General features: G+C 48.7%; 6 protein-coding genes across 6 annotated transcripts; 3 read left to right on the top strand and 3 right to left on the bottom strand.

The window, feature by feature from the left end:
- Window positions 1–54: 54 nt before the first annotated feature.
- LCP9604111_8813 (putative MFS transporter) lies at window positions 55–1,687 on the bottom strand (the record flags this gene model as incomplete). The annotated part of the gene is made up of 3 exons (XM_039076998.1): window positions 55–1,313; window positions 1,369–1,431; window positions 1,480–1,687. 3 exons carry the CDS (start codon window positions 1,685–1,687, stop codon window positions 55–57), a joined length of 1,530 nt encoding a protein of 509 aa, XP_038925209.1.
- Window positions 1,688–2,937: 1,250 nt separating this feature from the next.
- LCP9604111_8812 (SGNH/GDSL hydrolase family protein) lies at window positions 2,938–4,296 on the top strand (the record flags this gene model as incomplete). Its single annotated transcript, XM_039076997.1, has 4 exons — window positions 2,938–2,982; window positions 3,053–3,489; window positions 3,562–3,672; window positions 3,720–4,296. The coding sequence occupies 4 exons, from the start codon at window positions 2,938–2,940 to the stop codon at window positions 4,294–4,296; spliced, it is 1,170 nt and encodes a 389-aa protein (XP_038925208.1).
- Window positions 4,297–4,431: 135 nt separating this feature from the next.
- On the bottom strand, window positions 4,432–5,687 carry LCP9604111_8811 (purine-nucleoside phosphorylase; the record flags this gene model as incomplete). The annotated part of the gene is made up of 2 exons (XM_039076996.1): window positions 4,432–5,508; window positions 5,559–5,687. 2 exons carry the CDS (start codon window positions 5,685–5,687, stop codon window positions 4,432–4,434), a joined length of 1,206 nt encoding a protein of 401 aa, XP_038925207.1.
- Window positions 5,688–6,632: 945 nt separating this feature from the next.
- Window positions 6,633–8,153, bottom strand: LCP9604111_8810 (glycoside hydrolase family 32 protein; the record flags this gene model as incomplete). Its single annotated transcript, XM_039076995.1, has 1 exon — window positions 6,633–8,153. One exon carries the CDS (start codon window positions 8,151–8,153, stop codon window positions 6,633–6,635), a length of 1,521 nt encoding a protein of 506 aa, XP_038925206.1.
- A 2,269-nt stretch (window positions 8,154–10,422) lies between these two features.
- LCP9604111_8809 (uncharacterized protein) lies at window positions 10,423–13,879 on the top strand (the record flags this gene model as incomplete). The annotated part of the gene is made up of 7 exons (XM_039076993.1): window positions 10,423–10,442; window positions 11,423–11,892; window positions 11,961–12,148; window positions 12,333–12,496; window positions 12,556–12,605; window positions 12,673–13,069; window positions 13,129–13,879. 7 exons carry the CDS (start codon window positions 10,423–10,425, stop codon window positions 13,877–13,879), a joined length of 2,040 nt encoding a protein of 679 aa, XP_038925205.1.
- A 672-nt stretch (window positions 13,880–14,551) lies between these two features.
- On the top strand, window positions 14,552–14,938 carry LCP9604111_8808 (nuclear transport factor 2 family protein; the record flags this gene model as incomplete). The annotated part of the gene is made up of 1 exon (XM_039076992.1): window positions 14,552–14,938. The coding sequence occupies one exon, from the start codon at window positions 14,552–14,554 to the stop codon at window positions 14,936–14,938; it is 387 nt and encodes a 128-aa protein (XP_038925204.1).
- Between the last annotated feature and the right edge of the window lie 2,604 nt (window positions 14,939–17,542).

Here is a 17,542-nt window from a genome sequence, read left to right as displayed (position 1 = left end):
GATGTATATTCATTTCGCCTAACTAGATATAGATGTGATGTTTCAACCTTGCTTTTACAAAAACCATCGGAACTCAGCAGATGCAGGCCCATCTCTCATTCGCTCCGTTGGAATATCCCGTGCCCGGATCGTGGTTCCATCACGACGGTCACGTCGCTTGTTATCTAGCCACATGTAGAGTGCCAGAGAAGCCGTCAAGAAAGCGCCAGTAGCACCGAATGCACCAACACTGATTAGTGCGGGAGTATACTTAGGCGCATCCTGCTTCCGGAACAAGTTGCTGCTCACTAAGCCCATCAAGTTGGCCAATGGCACGCCGATACTCGTCAACAGTACACGGCGACCCTCGTGGGCGATGTTGTTATTATACCAGGTGCTGAGAATCACAGATGGGGCGGACGTTCCCCAGGTCATCATGAAGGTTGCGAAGTAAGCGACGTGGATGTTTGCTGGGACATCGTCAATGGATGCGTAGATCATGAACCCGGAGAAAGTGAGCAGGAAGCCCAGAACAATGAATGGCGATCGGAGTCTGGTCCAGTCAGAGGAGAAACCGAGCACTAGCAACATCACTGCTCCTGTCACATTGGGTGCAACGGTGTACAGGTTGGTTTTGACGGTGGGAAAACCCAATCCCGCGATGATCTGCGGCATGAAGAGCGCGACACCCTGCAAAGGCACACCGAGACAGATTTCAATGCACAAGAAGGCGTATGTAGTGGGGCTCTTGAAGATACCGAGGGCCTCGCGGAAGCTAAACTCCTCGTTGACCACCGCACTGGAGTCGACTTGAATTCGGTGGAAAGCTAGCGCCTTCTCCTCCTCGGACAAAAACTTTGCCTCGGCGGCGCTCCGTGGGAGATAGAAGAAGGCAAATGCAGCGAAGAGAACAGTGACGCCGCCCTCAATGATAAACAAATAGCGCCAATTGGGGATATGGGATCCCTTGATCTGGAATACTCCAAACGCAATAAGTCCGGAGAAAGCGTTTGCAATGTTCGACGCAGCGTAGAAAACAGCCAGGCGACGAGCCAGCTCACCACGACGGTAGAATGTGGTCAAGTAATAGATCACCAGCGGGAAGAATGCAGCCTCGGACATGCCCAGGAACCAGCGCAAGGCGAACATGCCACTGAAATTATAGGTGGCCGAAGAGAGCACCGTGAGCGAACCGAATGAAAACATCAAGATTGGAAGGACGCGGGCTGGACTGAACTTCTTTCCAAGCATCGAGAATGGCGGCGCAAAGATCACGAACGGAACAAAAAAGATGGATAACAGGAGATTGTACTGATTCGGCTTGAAGTGCAGATCTAAAGATTCGATTAGACTCAAGTTGCTGCCACTTAGGTCCAGGATCTCACATACCCGTGCTCATTCCATCCGTTTCCGCATTTCCCAGATTTCCCTTGTCGAGGGCGTTGAATAGATCTGTCGCTGGTCAGTTTTGCATGAATGACAAGATTGGGGTCGACTTACACATGATTGCTAGGATAGGGAGAAGGCGATAGTCAAACTTCCGACAGAGACGCCGTTCAGCCTTGTGGTCGACGACTCGGGTCACCTCTTCCATCACACCCGGGACCGAGCCATAGTTTTTCAACGTGTTGGGCTCCTCGATAGTGGCCATGGTTTCTGTTTTCTTCGCTGTGCCATCAGGCGACGATGCGCGTGCTGGGCTCGACATACTGTATCCAAGGTGTTATAGACGAAGAAGCGTAGAAAGGCCAAGTCAGCGCACCGCCTGTCAGTTATAAAGGTCCAGAATCCAAGCTTCTTATCAAAGGAGAGGTGGCATCCCTTGTTCTCTCTGAGATAGGAAGACTTCGGGAATGTTGCACCCACGCATAAAGGACACCCCCACGTTTCTCCGCATCATGGAAGCTTTAGCTGAACAGGCAAAGATCGCCTGAGATAGTCGCATTTAGGCCGTTGGGGTGCTTATAGTCTTATCTGCGGGGGAAAATGTAAGTACATCCCGCGAGCTTGATTTGAATTCTATACCGATAAGTTTATGTTCGTATCGCCGATAAAGTATGCCCCTTTCTCTCCCTTGCTATCCTACGAAGATCCGTATCTCACCGATTTATTCCCGTTTCTCAATCTCCTAGACATTTCTTCGCATAAGAGATATCCCAATTCCGGTGTATCAGGTACAGTTACATCCGTCGCATGACCTCACCACATCGAGCCACGCTTTTGGAATAAGACAGCGAATTGGAGTAGAAAATACTCCAAAAAAAAACGTTATTCTTGATCAGGGACCTAAACTTTATTAAAACTTCCATGGCTTTCTCGGAGGCAACATTAGCATATTCCCGGAAACGGGACGGCGTAATTATCCTAGCATAGCCAATTATATATTGAGAGCCAATTCGAATCACTTCCTGATTACTCTTAAGTTAAGCAATTGGAACTGTGTGGCGCATTCCAAGTCTCATGCAGGGCCTTGCACGTGAATGTTATCGCAGCCTTGGCGGGGATAGTCAGGACAGATAACAGGTACAACTTGTACGGAGTACTTCTACATCGACTGTCCACTTGAAACATTTAGTTATTCTTCAGGATACTGACATTACCTAATTTATCCAAGATCCCGGTAAGAAAGCTGAGAAAGAAGCTGCATTTAACCACTCCCCCGCAATCTGTCTTTGCGGAGATACAGCGGGGAAATAGAGGAGTCAATGTCGAAAAGAATGTACCCACATTATCCGGACAAAATCTTTTGATGATTCATTATAAGGTGAGATTAAGGTTGTATTTGAAATCTAGGAAAAGGTGACCCTTGTACCAGTTGACTACCTACCACCGACTATGTTTCAACTCATATATATATTTATAATCTCCCTGCGTGCTCACTTAGTATCTTCCTACCCTTTACTAGCCCGAGGAAACCATGATGGCAAGAATTTCCACTGGGTGAATATATGGACTGCTATGCCGCAGTTGGTCGAGCCCACTAATCTACCTCCTGTTCCATTTGTACGTTGGATATTCATCATGGTAATGGGATCAAGTAAGGCAAGGTCTCTATACTGATAGTGGCGTGCAGAATGGATCCACCGCTGTATTCAATAATACTACCATTCGCCAAACCCTCCAGGTTTCATTAGCAGCACAGGAAATCCGTATTCGTCTCTCTAATGTATTCGGGCCAAACGATCTCAAGATTTCCAATGCGACTATCAGCCTACCTGCAAGACACCAGGTGGGAATCAGAGCTCTACAGACAGATACATTGAAGACCGTGTTCTTCGATGGAAGCCCAGATGTGGATATCCCGAACGGTGGGCTCGTTGTGTCTGACCCAATAAAGTTCCCTGTCGAGGCCCAATCGGCTCTCATGGTCAACATATATCTCGCAGAGGGACAGCAAGGCTTCTCCATTACTGGCCACCCTGGAAGTAGAACGACCTCATACCTGGCTTTGGGGGACTGGACTAGCGCAGAGAACCTCACAGACTCATCTGTTCAAAGCACAGATCATTGGTGAGTCTTTATCCCGCAAACCTTACAATTATCCCAGATCCGAATCTGTATCTGACCTCTATCGGATGGTAGGTACTTTATCAGTGGAGTGGAGGCTTGTCTACCCTTTGAGTCTAGTGGCTTCGTGATCATCGGTGACAGTATCACCGATGGGCGAGGAAGCACTACAAATGGCAATGATCGGTGAGTGGACTGTTCCACGGTCTATTCTTATGGCTTATGGATTTAAGTTGGCCGGATCTATTGCTGGCAAGAATGCAAAAACATAAACCCACGTCAAATATCGCCATTCTCAACCAGGCCGCCGGTGGCAATCGTATCATACAAGATGGTCTAGGTCCAAACGTGATCAGCCGTCTTGACCGGGACGTCCTAGCACAATCTGGAGTGCAATATGCGATGATCTTCGAAGGCGTCAATGATATTGGCGTAGCTGATAGTGATGCAGCTACGCAGGCGGATATCGAGAAGAAACTTGTTGCGGCATATAAACAGATCGTGACACGGGTTCATGCACTAGGGATTCCGGTATTTGGTGCTACTATTACGCCATTCGGCTCGTCGAGGAGCTCCGAGTATGTACAGCTTTACTCAAGTGCTGAGCGGGAGAGGACTCGTCAACGAATCAATAAATTCATCCGGGAAAGTGGCATATTCTATGCGGTACTAGACTTTGACCAGGTGTTGAGGGATCCGTACGCGCCATCTCAGTTGCTGGAAAAATATGATTCAGGAGACCATCTTCATCCTAATGTGGCTGGATATCAAGCATTGGCAGATTTTTTCCCTCTCAGGGTATTTGAATGAAATTCACATAGTTATTCTCGAATAGTGGGACAAAAGCAATCTCGAGACTATTGTCCACATATGCAAATATAGGTATATAGTTTTCGGACCAACAGATGAAAGGTTCAAACTTTTCGCTCGAAAAACAGAGTTTCTTTAAACACGACGTCTGAAGTTGTCTTGAAGGTTGCGCTTTCTGTAAGCGCCGCCACCGACAAGAGCCTGCTTGCGGCCAGGGCCAAAGTCCGGAACACCGCCGAGAGAACCGAAGATATCACCGACGTAGTTATTTGCCTTGATACCAGCCGCGAAAGTAGTATTCCACCCGTCCAGAATACCCTCGACAACCTTGATACCAGCAACATAGAGGTTCTTAATAGCAGGCTCAAATGCGCCCTGCGCTGACGACTGGAAGAGGTTATAGGTCGCCGAAGAACCGGGATAGGGGCGATCAAAGTCCGACGCAGTGCGCATCACGATAATGCGAGAGAAATCGGTCAGCTTGTGCATCGAGGATCGGAGCAAGACTTCGAATGTAGCGTTATCCTCCTGCGCGGTTGTGCAATAGTCGCCCGTTCCATTAGTCAACACCTTGGTGGTATTCTCGAACACCGATCCGAGGATATTGCCGCTGAAGTACACATCGGAGGTCGCGACATCACATTCAACAACACTAGGAGATAGGGTGGCAGCCTTGTACTTCCCACTAGGGGTCTTGTAGTGGGAGCGGTATGCCTGAGCAGTGGCAGAGTCGGAGAGGTTTGCCGTGCGCGCAAAATTAGCGGCAATTGTGCGTAGGTCAGCGTTCACCTCGAAGACCTCTGTACCGTAGATGCTGGTCGGATACTGGCCTGGGAATTCGGTACCTTGCGCAACATACCCGGTGGAAAAGTTGCTAGGAAGTTCGCGGATATCAATTTCATACTGCAGCGCGACCTGGACTGCGTACCGAGCAAAGGCTGCGGATCCAGTGGTAGCTCTCTTAGGATTGACGCCAGCAATGCCCGCGACAAAGAAGTAGGTTTGCGTGAGATCAAAGAGAGGGGAGAAAGCAACAGATGTGACAGTCGCAGCAGCATTGATCTCGCCTTCTCCCGTGATGAGTTGGCAAACATCATAGTCCTCGGTACAGAAGACGTCCGGGAACAGTGGTGAGAGACCGGGAATGGTGATATTGTGGGAAAGCAGGTCGAATTCGGGGATGTTCCACCAAGCTTCAGCTTCAGGTGCAAACTGTCGTAATCTATTAGCGACATTGCATTTATTTTGGTGGAAGCGCATACCATTGACACGATAAACACCTTCGGGGCAATTGCTCCACGGTGACCCTGCTGGGCGGTCCCAGTAGCTCCGGCGCATAATGAGCTGCCAGCGAGCAGAAATGAGGCCGTCAGAGTCTGAAGAAGGTGCATGGTGAGGGGAGTTGAAGATGGAACTCTGTTCTTGAACAAGCCGAGGCCTTTTATTTGTAGCTCCGTAGAGCTGTGAAGATTTGGTACGGAATAGCCCTTGCGTCTTTCGCGCTAAGGATGGAACATTGCCGATCAGTGGACATATTGGTACCTGATTCGGAGAAGATCCGCACCGAAACGTGGAGCAGCTTGCCCCAAAAACGCCGGAGATTCTCCTATCGCCCTTTCTGACAGAATTCTATTCGTCCGAGGTAGATGGAGAACACAAGCCATTGATACCTGGTTTTTGACTGGCCCTTTGAAGTTGAATGTGGGTCGACAGTGATAGGGTTTCACCTATTATTTTGATGACTGTTGCTTTTCAAGCATCGGAGCTTGCCGGTGAACGTTGGAAGAGATTCAGAAAAAGAACGAGCTCGATGGTTTCACAGTTCTTTAAGATCCTTGTTGTGGAGCGTTGCCGAGGGATACTTGGTACTCGCGTTGTACCAGTTGACCCGAATGACTGCTCATTGTCATTCTGCTCGAAATATCGTGTCTATCGAACTCAAAATCTATGCCGTATCCGGGATCCATCTGGTCGAAGGCCTGCCTGCTCCGTGTTAGACGATGAAAGGAAACTGAATGGAGGATGAGCTTACCTTTCCGGAGACTTGTTTACTACGAAATACATTTCACAAAAAATAGAACACTCGTAGATCAGGCGAATAAGGAGCATTAGATAGATGAAACGCAAGCCAATTCCCTGAAGTATAAGTCCACAGAGGGTACATGACCAATTGCAATCAATTTGAACAAATCGTAGTGAACTACCTGCTGCTCAATCATTCAGACTTCCACCACCATTTCATGACATCGCCAAACACCCTTGCTCGTACGAGCCACATGATGATTGAAGGAAATGTCGAGGACAGAAGACCACAAGCAATCGTGTGCAAATTGCGGTTATACCTGAAAGCCAGCATAAGAAAATGAAGTCAAAGTCAACTTTCCCGAGTCCGATACGACCTCAATATCCTCCGCATCTTGATTCGGGTAGATTAGGGCCGACAACGCTGCAACACCACCGTTCACAAACGTCTCAACCGAGTTCCAATCGACGTAAATTGTAAGCTGGACCGTGTCCCCACCTGCAGGATTTGTCGCAGTCCGTGTCACGTCCCAAGTCTGTTTGGCATCCGATGTCAAAACATCCGAAGCGGAGCCGTCAGAGTCCCTAACCAGGAAGAGCTGGGAATTGGCGAAGTCGTAACCAACTGTTGTGTTGTAGGTTCCATCGGACTTGATCCGGAAGTAAACCGTGTTGCCATCATCACCATCGGCCTTAGACACCGTTGCTTGAATAACATATGCACCCCCAGCGAGATCAGCAGGAAGCGATGCCGTTGCCGGGTCTGTTGTTATTTCAGTCCCATCAGCGGAGACAGGGCCAGCAAATAAGTCTGCATAGCCTGAGACTGGAAGGCTGACTAACATGGGAGTCCCATTGATTGTCTGATACTTGATCTCCCGCGCTAAACTTTGCTGGCCCTCGAAGTCTCCGTAGTAGGGCAGATAGGAAGCATAATTCCAGCTATTCATCCAGCCAATAGCATAGCGGCTTCCAAATTTGTCGTCTGGATTTTCCCAGCTGACAGTGGCGTAGAAGTCCGGACCTTCATCTAACCACTGTGGAACGCTGGTCGTGGGTGTAAAATTGGTGCCATCCCATGTTCCAGACCAATAGGCGGTACCTGTTGTCTTTCCATAATTGTACCCATTCGCACCGACAGCGAGGACCCAGCCACGTGCCGCTGCGTCGCCGTCAAGGTTGAGCTGGAATAAATCTGGGCACTCAAGAGTACCCAAGTCGACACCAGAGGCCACTGGAGAAAAGGTCGAGACGAATGTCCAAGTCTTGAGGTCCACTGATGTATAGAAACCAATATAGGTTCCTTCTGCCATCACAGTAACCCACTGTTCTGTGTCGTCGTCCCAGAAGATTTTGGGATCTCGAAAGGCTGGTTTATTGTCTGCGTCCGGGTTGGGCATCACGGGATTTCCCTCGAATGAAGTAAACGTGTATCCCATGTCGGTGGAATAAAATAGCGACTGCTGCTGAACACCGTCTCCCATCTGAGTAAGGATAGCAACAACAGCATTCTCACCGAAGCCGGCCGTGTTGTTCACATCAACCACAGAGCTTCCAGTTTCAATGTCGCCTAGATCCACGTCGCTGACAGAGTTGGGTTGATACTTCTGAATAGCCACACCCTGATGAGTCCATTGCACCATATCGGGGCTTGTCATATGGTACCATTCTGTCCCACCCGTGCCGGGGTCGGAGCTTATCCAATCGGAATTCCAGAGGTAATAGAGATGCCATTCATCCCCCACGTAAATTGGGCGTTGGGGGTCATTCATCCATTTTGTTTCCGGTGTGATGTGGTAGCTTGGTCGCGTCTGGCCGGAGGCGGAAGGAACCATTGCGGCTAGCAGTATAGATGATGCTAGAAAAAGGCGAGGCAGCAGCCTCTTCGCTGCAGTGGGAGAACTCATTGCGATATGAGCAAAAAAAAGGTTATTGAAAGGAAGATCTATTGGCCGGAATGCCAAAGATGACCTAGATAGAAGTTTAGGAACATTCTTGAAGATATATATACTATCCCTACTATCCTCCTGTCCTTAGGAATGATATCTCCTTGCATAAAACAAATGCCTGAACGATCATTCCATTGCAGGAGACTAGTGGATTCAGTGAAGTCAGGTGGAGTCGAGTGGAGTCAAACCGCCCGTCCCGCACGAGTTTATCGGAATTTCGCTCAGCCCTTTTTGTATTTGACATTGGCTTCTTCGAAAGAGTTTGTGGTTGTGCCGTGGTATACGCCACGTGGTATACAATTGAGTTGTGCCGAGGCTGGATTATATGAAGTCTGCTTATACGAAGTACTATTTCTCAAACTCCGTAGTACTACCACTGAAACACCCTAGTGTCCCATATTGTCGGAGGATAGCTGAACTTGGTCTAACCAAATACATAGTCGTATTCCGCATCACTCCGACCTATTCCCCCCTGCTCATGCAATCCTGCCAAAACCAGCCACTGGGTCCACTACAATATACGAACTCGCAGTAAAAAAGAATATCTGAATTCAGCAACTAGACACATGTGAAAGTACTGAACCCCGCAGCTGTGACCAAAGGGGCCAACATCTCATCCCGCAGGTAATTTACGCACCCGTGATCCATTTCATCACATGGAAGTTTCAACCTATCATTATTATATGGAAGAAGAATCCGGTCTGGGGTTGGGGAGATCCGTGGACGAGCGAAGACATTGGTTACGACTCAAACTCAAACGCCATAAGGCGCACTCTTGAAGCCTCGATCTCTACTCTAGTGCTTTAGTATTTGTGCTTTCACTATATAAAGGATCCGCTAATAATATGCCGATTGGTTCTGGAACAAACAACCACAAAGTTAGTTCTCCGCCAAGACTGCCAGTGCAATATATCGCTCTACACTATGTTGTATATTTCATTTGGCGCCAGGGGCTCTGAGTTCACAAAAAATGCTCTGATGCTTGCGGTATAAACTCATATGGTTCTTGCCAAGTAGCCCCTGAAATACACCGTATGACCCATGGGCTCAAGTGGACACTTGGTGTTTGACAGATTCTCATAATGTATGTTGTAGTATAGCATTCTTTACTACCGGTGTTTATCACGACTCATAGCCACAGTTATATCTATGTGCATTTAGTGCCTTCTTTCTCATCTCGGCCATGTTGCGGTATAGAGCCAGCGAATGGGCCCTGCTCGTTCTCGTTCCTAAGAAGACATAAGCGATCCAGCTAGTCCCCACCGTGGTCGACACGACAGGTCCCGGCGCCGGATAAATCTCGGCTCTGGTGACATGAGGTAGCATTTTAGGCAGTACTCCGTACTTTGAAAAGAGATCCTCGCCCACGCGACACTGCCCTACCCGACACTGCCCTATCAGTGGAGACGCCCGACACAAAGCCCAGCTTGCCAAGTGGAGATCGTCGACCTGTTCTGGAGCTAGCGTTTGAGATTTGAACCGTCTCGGAAAATTGTCGGAAAGCGTGGCGCCGCTGGCGTCGGCAAAGCGGGGAAAGTTGTCTACGTACCTAGAGGAAGAGGATTTGGCCCTCCCACATGACGAAGTTTGCGTCAACCTCGGGCCTGTCGATGTACCCTGCTATACCAGGTTCTCCTTCTCCTCACTCAGCATACGCATCGCCGCGCCTATGCTGGTGTCATCAATGACTCTTTTTCGACACCTTTAGTGTTCATGCCCTGACACAGCTTAACAACTAGCGGGCACTGGAGTGCTTAGAGAGTCTCAGCACAAACACGATTGTCGAGGGTCTTCTCTTTCTAAGGCGACAGCTTGAATAAGGTTTCTTAAGCAAACTCGCACATCCTGCTTTATGGCCCCGGTCGGAGCGTTCAGCAGGTCAGCAAGCGCGGTGGCCACAAACCTCTTCACCAAGGGAGCCTCAGTGCAGCTCGAGCAAAGGCTCTCTGGGTAGGTGGCTGGGACAGGAATAATTCGGCTCCAACTAGACTGCGAAATGACGCTATCGACATACTTGGGGTGCTGCATTCGAATCAGGAGAATGTCCCGGCTGGATACGTATAATCGTCTCATCTCGATATCGGCCTCAACCTTCGTCGACCAAAACGGGTGACATAGCTATGCGTGGCACAATCGCGTTAGGGCCGTTCCAGAGATGTTGAGCGATTCATCGGGGTTTGTAGTGAGAGACGGGCTAAGCCGCAGATTGACGCAGTGATAATAGACCAGAGCATGCCCTCGGCGCAGGCATTATCCTCCCTAGGGATAGATAGATAGTGGAATCTATCACATCTCTTTTTTCTTTTGCTTTTTGCTTTTTGTTCTTTTTTTGGTTTTTTACGCCTCTCCTCCTAGGTCCACGACCACATCTCTGATGAATGGAAAACATGGAGTCGGTCCAAATTCTGACCATATCCTCCTCAATATCCTCCCTCCAGGGTACAGCACTAAGCCCGATCATGGGCTCATCAGGTGAATGACTATATATGACTTTGGCTGATGGGAACTCCATCCGACGCCGTTCAACTCATCCCCCGTTTCCGGTGACTAGCGCAAGATCCCTCCTGCTTTTTAGCGCCATTCCGTGATTTATCATTAATTGGCGTGCCTGTCTAGTAATTTCCCCCGCGCATTGGTCCTTTGATTGCTCAGCAGCACCGTGTTGTGCTGCTCGCACGCCCGCGTCTTATTACTTTCGAATGTGCCTCCGTTGTCCGTTGCTAACTTCGTCTTGCCTTGATTCTCATTGCAAGCTATTGGCTAGAACATTTGCAGTAGTCGACTCATTGTCGGACCCATTGGCTCGGGCAAGTCTACACTTTGCAAGGCGATACTCGGAGAGATTCCTTTTCACCAGGGTGAAATAACGCTGCGCACAAGGGCTTTGTACGTCGGATTTTGCGATCAAACTACCTTTCTATTAATGGAACTACCAAGGAAAACATTATAGGCCTCTCTTCGGTAAACGAGGACCGATATGCTGAGGTAGTTGAGGCAACAGCTCTCGCCTTTGACTTTAAAACCCTACCACAAGGAGATGAGACAAACGTGGGTTCCGATGGTATATCCCTATCCGGAGGCCAGAGGCAGCGAATTTCCCTAGCACGCGCCCTATACCTACAAGCCAACTTACTTATTCTCGACGACGTCTTTAGCGGCTTGGATGCGGACACCGAAGAACAAGACTTCCGCAAAGTCTTTTCACCTGAAGAACTGTTGAAACGCCGTCAAGCCACCGTTTTGCTCTACACACACAGCGTTCGGCACCTACAGGCGGAAGACTACGTCATTACCCTTGGAAATGGTAGCGTTAGTGAGCAAGGCACATTTGACGCACTGATAGCTGGTGATGGCTACGTCCACCGTCTGGGGTTGAATGGCTTGTCCGAAAGCGAGACAACGTCTGAGGAATTGATCATCGAAAACAATGTACAAGAATATTTGTCGCCAGTGGATAAGATAAAACGGGCCAAGCTTGCCGTTGCCCCCAATTTGGATGCGTCCCGGCAAGTTGGAGATGGCACTGTCTACAAGCAGTACATGAAGAGCATGGGATGGCTGCTCGCAGGGTCTGCAGTTTTCTTTGCTTTTCTCAGGGGCTTCTTCTTACATTTCTCCACCATCTGTAAGTACTACACGTCTTTGAATACGGAATTTATTCTAGAGAGGGGTTCTTGGAAGCTAACCGTACAGGGCTCACGTACTGGGTCGAGGACGCACAATCGCAACGCCCAAAACACCATTCCGCTTACTGGGCCGGAATATTCGCGCTGTTTCAGATCGGTGTCTTGATCTCGCTCTTCCTACTTGGCGCTCCCATTTGGATTGTCTCTATCAAACGCGCTGGCGCAAACCTACACATGGATATCTTGAATACGCTGGTCTGAGCACCACTCAGTTTCTCCACTAAAACTGAAATTGGTGTCACAACAAACTTGTTTTCGCAAGATTTGAATCTCATTGACACGGAGCTGCCGGATGCTACGGTCAGCACGCTTTTTTCGGTAGGCCACCGCATAACGAACCATTCAGGAGACCTGAGTCCAACAGCTAACATATGGATAGATCACCCAAGTTGTCGGGCAAATGGCTGTTATGCTGACGGTGTCTCCCTACTTGGCCATCACTTTACCCTTCCTCGCCGCCCTGCTGTACGTGCTACAAAAGTTTTACCTGCGCACTTCAAGGCAACTTCGATTGCTCGATCTGGAAGCCAAGAGCCCACTATAGTAAGTGAATTAGAGAATATCGTCATGTATCTTCACTGCCGTTACTGACACACGTTTAGCACGCACTTTCTTGATACTGTTAGAGGCATCACAACTTTGCGGGCATTCGGTAGGTACCAGTTACCCAACTTCCTGCTTGTCCGTTTGATTTACGGTCTCTAATCCAACGCACATAGGCTTTGTCCGCGAAGATATCCAAAAGAATGCCTGTTTTCTCACCTCGAGCCAGCGACCTTCGTATCTCCTTCTCATGATACAGGAATGGCTGAATGTCGTACTCGATGTGGTAGTCATGCTGTTGGCAGTAGGGTTGACAACGGTTGCCGTGCGCTTCCATTCCAACTCTGCTCTCACTGGTGCTGCTCTATACAGTCTTTTGAGCTTTGGAGAGAACCTCGCTGGTATTGTTCTGTTTTGGACTAAGCTTGAAAGCTCGCTTGGCGCGATTGCCAGACTTAAGATATTCAACGAGACGACCAAGCCTGAAGACACAGATGGAGAGGACATTGACGTACCCGAACAGTGGCCTCAGCGCAGCGTGGTGGAATTAAAGGGCGTTTCGGAAAAATATGCGTAAGAATTACAAACCACTTACCATAACCTTGGAAGATGCACCACTGACTTATTATTAGCGCCAAAGATCAGGACGACGGGAAAACGAGCCTTACTCTCCCCGATATTCAGCTAATTATTGGCTCTGGAGAAAAGATTGCTATTTGTGGTCGTACTGGCAGCGGCAAATCCAGCCTCGTTGCTCTACTTCTCAAGCTCCTCGATCCAATATCCACCACGACGGAGAATATTACAATTGATGACCTGCCGCTTCATCGGCTGAACCGATCCGTGCTACGCCAATGTATCATTGCAGTTCCTCAAGAATCCGTCTTCTTGCCCGATGGGTCTACGGTTCAGAACAACCTTGACATTGCCGAGGAGGCCACCCCCGAGGAGTGCAAGGCCGTTCTTGAATCCATCGGCTTATGGGACTTTGTCAAGGAACGAGGCGGCTTGGCCACAAGGATGAATGTCTCGAGATTTAGCGCTGGACAGCGGCAGCTGCTCTCGTTTGGCCGAGCCCTTCTCAGGCGCTCCGTTCGAGAGCGCAAGTTTGGGGCCACTGGGCAACTGGGCGGCATCCTCATTCTGGACGAACTGAGCTCAAGCGTGGATCAAGAGACGGAACGCATCATTCAGGGCAATATTAGAACTGAGTTCAGAGACTACACGGTGATTATGGTTAGCCATCGATTGGATATGGTTATGGACTTTGACAGGGTGGTGGTTATGGATACCGGCGCGATTGTGGAGGTGGGCAAGCCAGCCGTGTTGGTGCAACAGGCTGGAACCAGGTTTGGTGATCTGGTAAGAGCAGGAAACAAGTAGATTGAATGGTGTTAGTGCAATATTCAGATGAGGATGTCGAGATAGGAATATGGCCCCCCTAGGCCTTAAACGGAACCTTGGTTTTTGTTATATTATATATAATACGATGGTCCGAGTGATCAGAGCGCATCAGTTATAGTGAATGTGACTATGTATGTAGCCTAAGCGTATCAATATTTACTCTGAGGGCCTCTAAGCACCCAATGAAACTGCTTAAAAAGGAAATCCGGTACAGGTACATGCGTAACGTGTCTGTGTCCAAATGTCGCATATAACAATAGCGGGAAGGCCAGTTGTGGATGCGCTGATGCTGGGGCTTTCAAGCCACCGTGACTACATACATTTAAACGTGGAGCATGACGCATGTCAAGCATGCCTACTTAGGTACTTAGAATCGAAATCCCAATAGGATATAATGCTGATCCCCGCAGATTAGATTGTTTGGTTCTCAACGTCATCTGACGTCATTTTTTAATATAGGTACCAGTGGATGGCAAAGCAATAAAATCAAGGCCAGGCACGCTCACAGTCGTGGATTACTTTTTGTTTCGAGCTCTTCTTTCCTGATAAGAGCACCCAGTTCGGATCCGCACCGCAATACAGTCCCAACAGCGTCTCTCCTCGATATACCACCAGCCAAAAAACTACGCAACTCATATCTACATACCCACCATGCCTTCAATGCACGAACGTATTCGCGAGGACCTCCTCAACAAAGAGCGTGCGCTCTGGACAGCTCTCACATCCGCTGATCCAGCACCAGCCATCTGGAAACTCAGCAACCCCGAAGCCTGTTTTCTATTCCCTCAGATGAATATCATCACGCTTGAGGACGAGGACGCTTTCAAGAAAGCCGTCCGACCACCCTTTCATCGATTTGACGCCTATCAGTTCGAGGAGGTACGAGTCATAATCGTCGACCTGATGGCCGGTGTGGTCACATACAAGGTGCGCGCTATGCGCGGGAAGAAAGAATATACTGCCTCGGGCTCGACAACCTGGAGTCAAGGTTCCGATGGCGAGTGGACGCTGGCTTGTCACCAGGAAACTTTGATGTGAGAGGATTGTTTGTGTCGTTGTTTTTGTATACACCCGGTTTCTTCTATACCTTTTGCGATGCGGATTGGGGAAGGGAATATGATCTTGACGAGCGGCGAACGTCTGTTTTAAGTGATATGATGCAATGTATCACGAGTCAACGAATATTTTAATGCCATGATACATGATCAATTTTATGTGAAGTCCTAGGACAGTTTTCTAGTAGATAAATGGGGGTTTAAGTGTTGGAGTGGTCAACTAACTAGCATGATGATCTCTAGTGTAAATAGACTGCGATCTACACTCAAAACTGTCGGTAGTCAGACTGTTCCTATTTAATGACAGTAATTGCAAATTTATTGCGATCGATGCATATTGTATTGATGTTTTCCTCTGTGGCTGATGTATCACGTAGCTCAGCCGTGGCGCAGTTTCTAAAGCACCGACTCTCCTTTCTCTACCGACAGATTTTCACAAGCCAGGGGTAGTCATCAATGATCAAGCCCGTCAGGCAAGAAACGACCCATGACACTATGAGAGCCGCATCAAACAACAAGAATCACGAGCATTTCAATGGCGATCATTCACTTATTTCACCGTAGGATCTCCCGAATGCAACAAAAACAAGGCCTATCATGACCCGGTTCATGAATATATGTCTGTATGAATCGTTTCAATTCTTCCGATCGTGCTGGATCATCGATTGCGACTTAACGTCTGGTTCACCCAGCGCATAAGCACGGCGCTACTATCTAGACCGCACTCGTCATGGTCCTGGCAAGTCCTCTGATAGGGTCTCATGAGTCATGCTGTTTGTGCGGGCGCGAAACGTGCCTGGCTATCATTTGGCCTTGCGGGCGCATGTCTGGCTCTTTGAAACTCACTATGACAACTTCATGTAACTGGCGGCTAACAGTCCACAGATGACATTGCCAGGCGATTAGTGTCAAAATGTAGTGTTCACTCTCTTCACCGGTCGCTTGGGACATTCTGTTGCCAGCATTGATTGACAGGTAGTAGTCCTCCGTACTCTAGCGGACAACGTTTCTGCCGATGAGTTGGGCAAAATGTACGGCTTCGTGATGATTCTCATTGGCATAGGAACATCGGGCCACCTGCACAGCTGGCATTCTGTTCGATGTAGGCGGGTATTGTGTGGCGTGGTCGAGAGTGCTTTTCGGGTTGGATATGATCCTGCGATGCCAGATGCTAGAGCGGTCTACACATACCAGTGAACATTTACGGAGCGGGATGGGCAGGATTCAGAGAAGGAAGAATTTTCGACACCATCGCCTGACGCAGATCCACAGGTACATAAACAGTCAGGCTGTATCGGAAAAACGGGTATAAAATTCCATCTATGCCAATGTAGCAACTGTCACTTCGTTAGTGATGTCGTTGGTTATTTCTGCTACACCATTCGAACCGCTAGCTTCGGCACGATCCTTCTGCATGTCCGCGATGTGTTGTACATTGCATTTGGAAGCCCCAGCCTCCCCGCTGGTTTGTTGTTTGCCGCTTTCCAGGGCCAGGGCCCCGCGGTATTCTGTCGGGTGGCTGAAGGATCAGGTGGGGACTCGATACCCGATCACGATCGCTTTTGCTGTTTTAGGATGTATCTTTAAGATGGTAACCGGTGTTCCTGGGGAGGAAGAAGTTCTCTAGGCTCGCCAAGAAAAGATTGTTTCGAGCATATGGCATAGCTATCACGTGCATCGGGTTTGTGATATGCTTCCTCAACGAGGTCCACGATGAGTTTCTTTTTTTCCGACTACCACGTTGGGTAATGAATCATAACGGATTTGCAGCCGTTGACGAAGATACGATGGATCCCCTTCTTAGTCTCGTTAGCTAGAGTATCTTAGATGGAAGGGGATAATGTCGGAATATTAGATCCGAATGGCGATTCTTCGGAAGTAATGTCTCTAGTATCAGTGGGACGCTGTGGATGTTTTGTTCGGCCGATTCTAATAGTCTCTCGAGTACGGAGTACTCCGTATGGCACGGAGAAAATCGGATATCACAGGATAAATTGCGTATTGGCTTCGTATCCCCTGTCTAACTTCTTCATGTCTCACGCTAACGGGCCTAGCGGGGATATGCGGACCATATTCCCTCACCGCATTCCATTTAAAATTGTCTGCCCGAACGCGTCAGAGGCATCACACGCCTCTGGTGGAGTTTCGACGTGAGAACCAAAGAATGGGCCATGTATAAGACTATTGCCCAAGTTTCAGCAGTTCGTATCTCGGTTAGAGAAAAGTAAACAAAGAAAAAGACTAAAAAGACCGAAAAGGGAAAAACTCAAAATATCGACAGGCCAGATTTCCTAAGCTTAGCGCAACAAAAGGACCGAAAGAGGGCCGATATGCACAGAAGCTTAAATGGGGCCATTATGAAATTGAGGCATCACAACAAAGATAACCCCAGACTCAAAAGTCGAAAAAAAGTTGGACGTTGGAAAGTGGAACTGGGATGTGTAAATCTAAATAACTGGGGCGAGTGGCCTTCCACCGGTCTTCTAGTCGTTCGCCAGGCCAATGAAGACGAGGTTAGGGAAGATACACTCCGCCTTGATCAATCCCGTGTGTAATCCAAATACTGTAACATGGATTTCTGCACTCG

Source organism: Penicillium roqueforti, assembly GCF_015533775.1.
Source record: "Penicillium roqueforti strain LCP96 04111 chromosome Unknown scaffold_37, whole genome shotgun sequence".
In the NCBI taxonomy this organism is placed as follows: Eukaryota; Fungi; Ascomycota; class Eurotiomycetes; order Eurotiales; family Aspergillaceae; genus Penicillium; species Penicillium roqueforti.
Note: the sequence above shows the minus strand (reverse complement) of the source record. Positions and strands in the feature narration are given on the sequence as shown.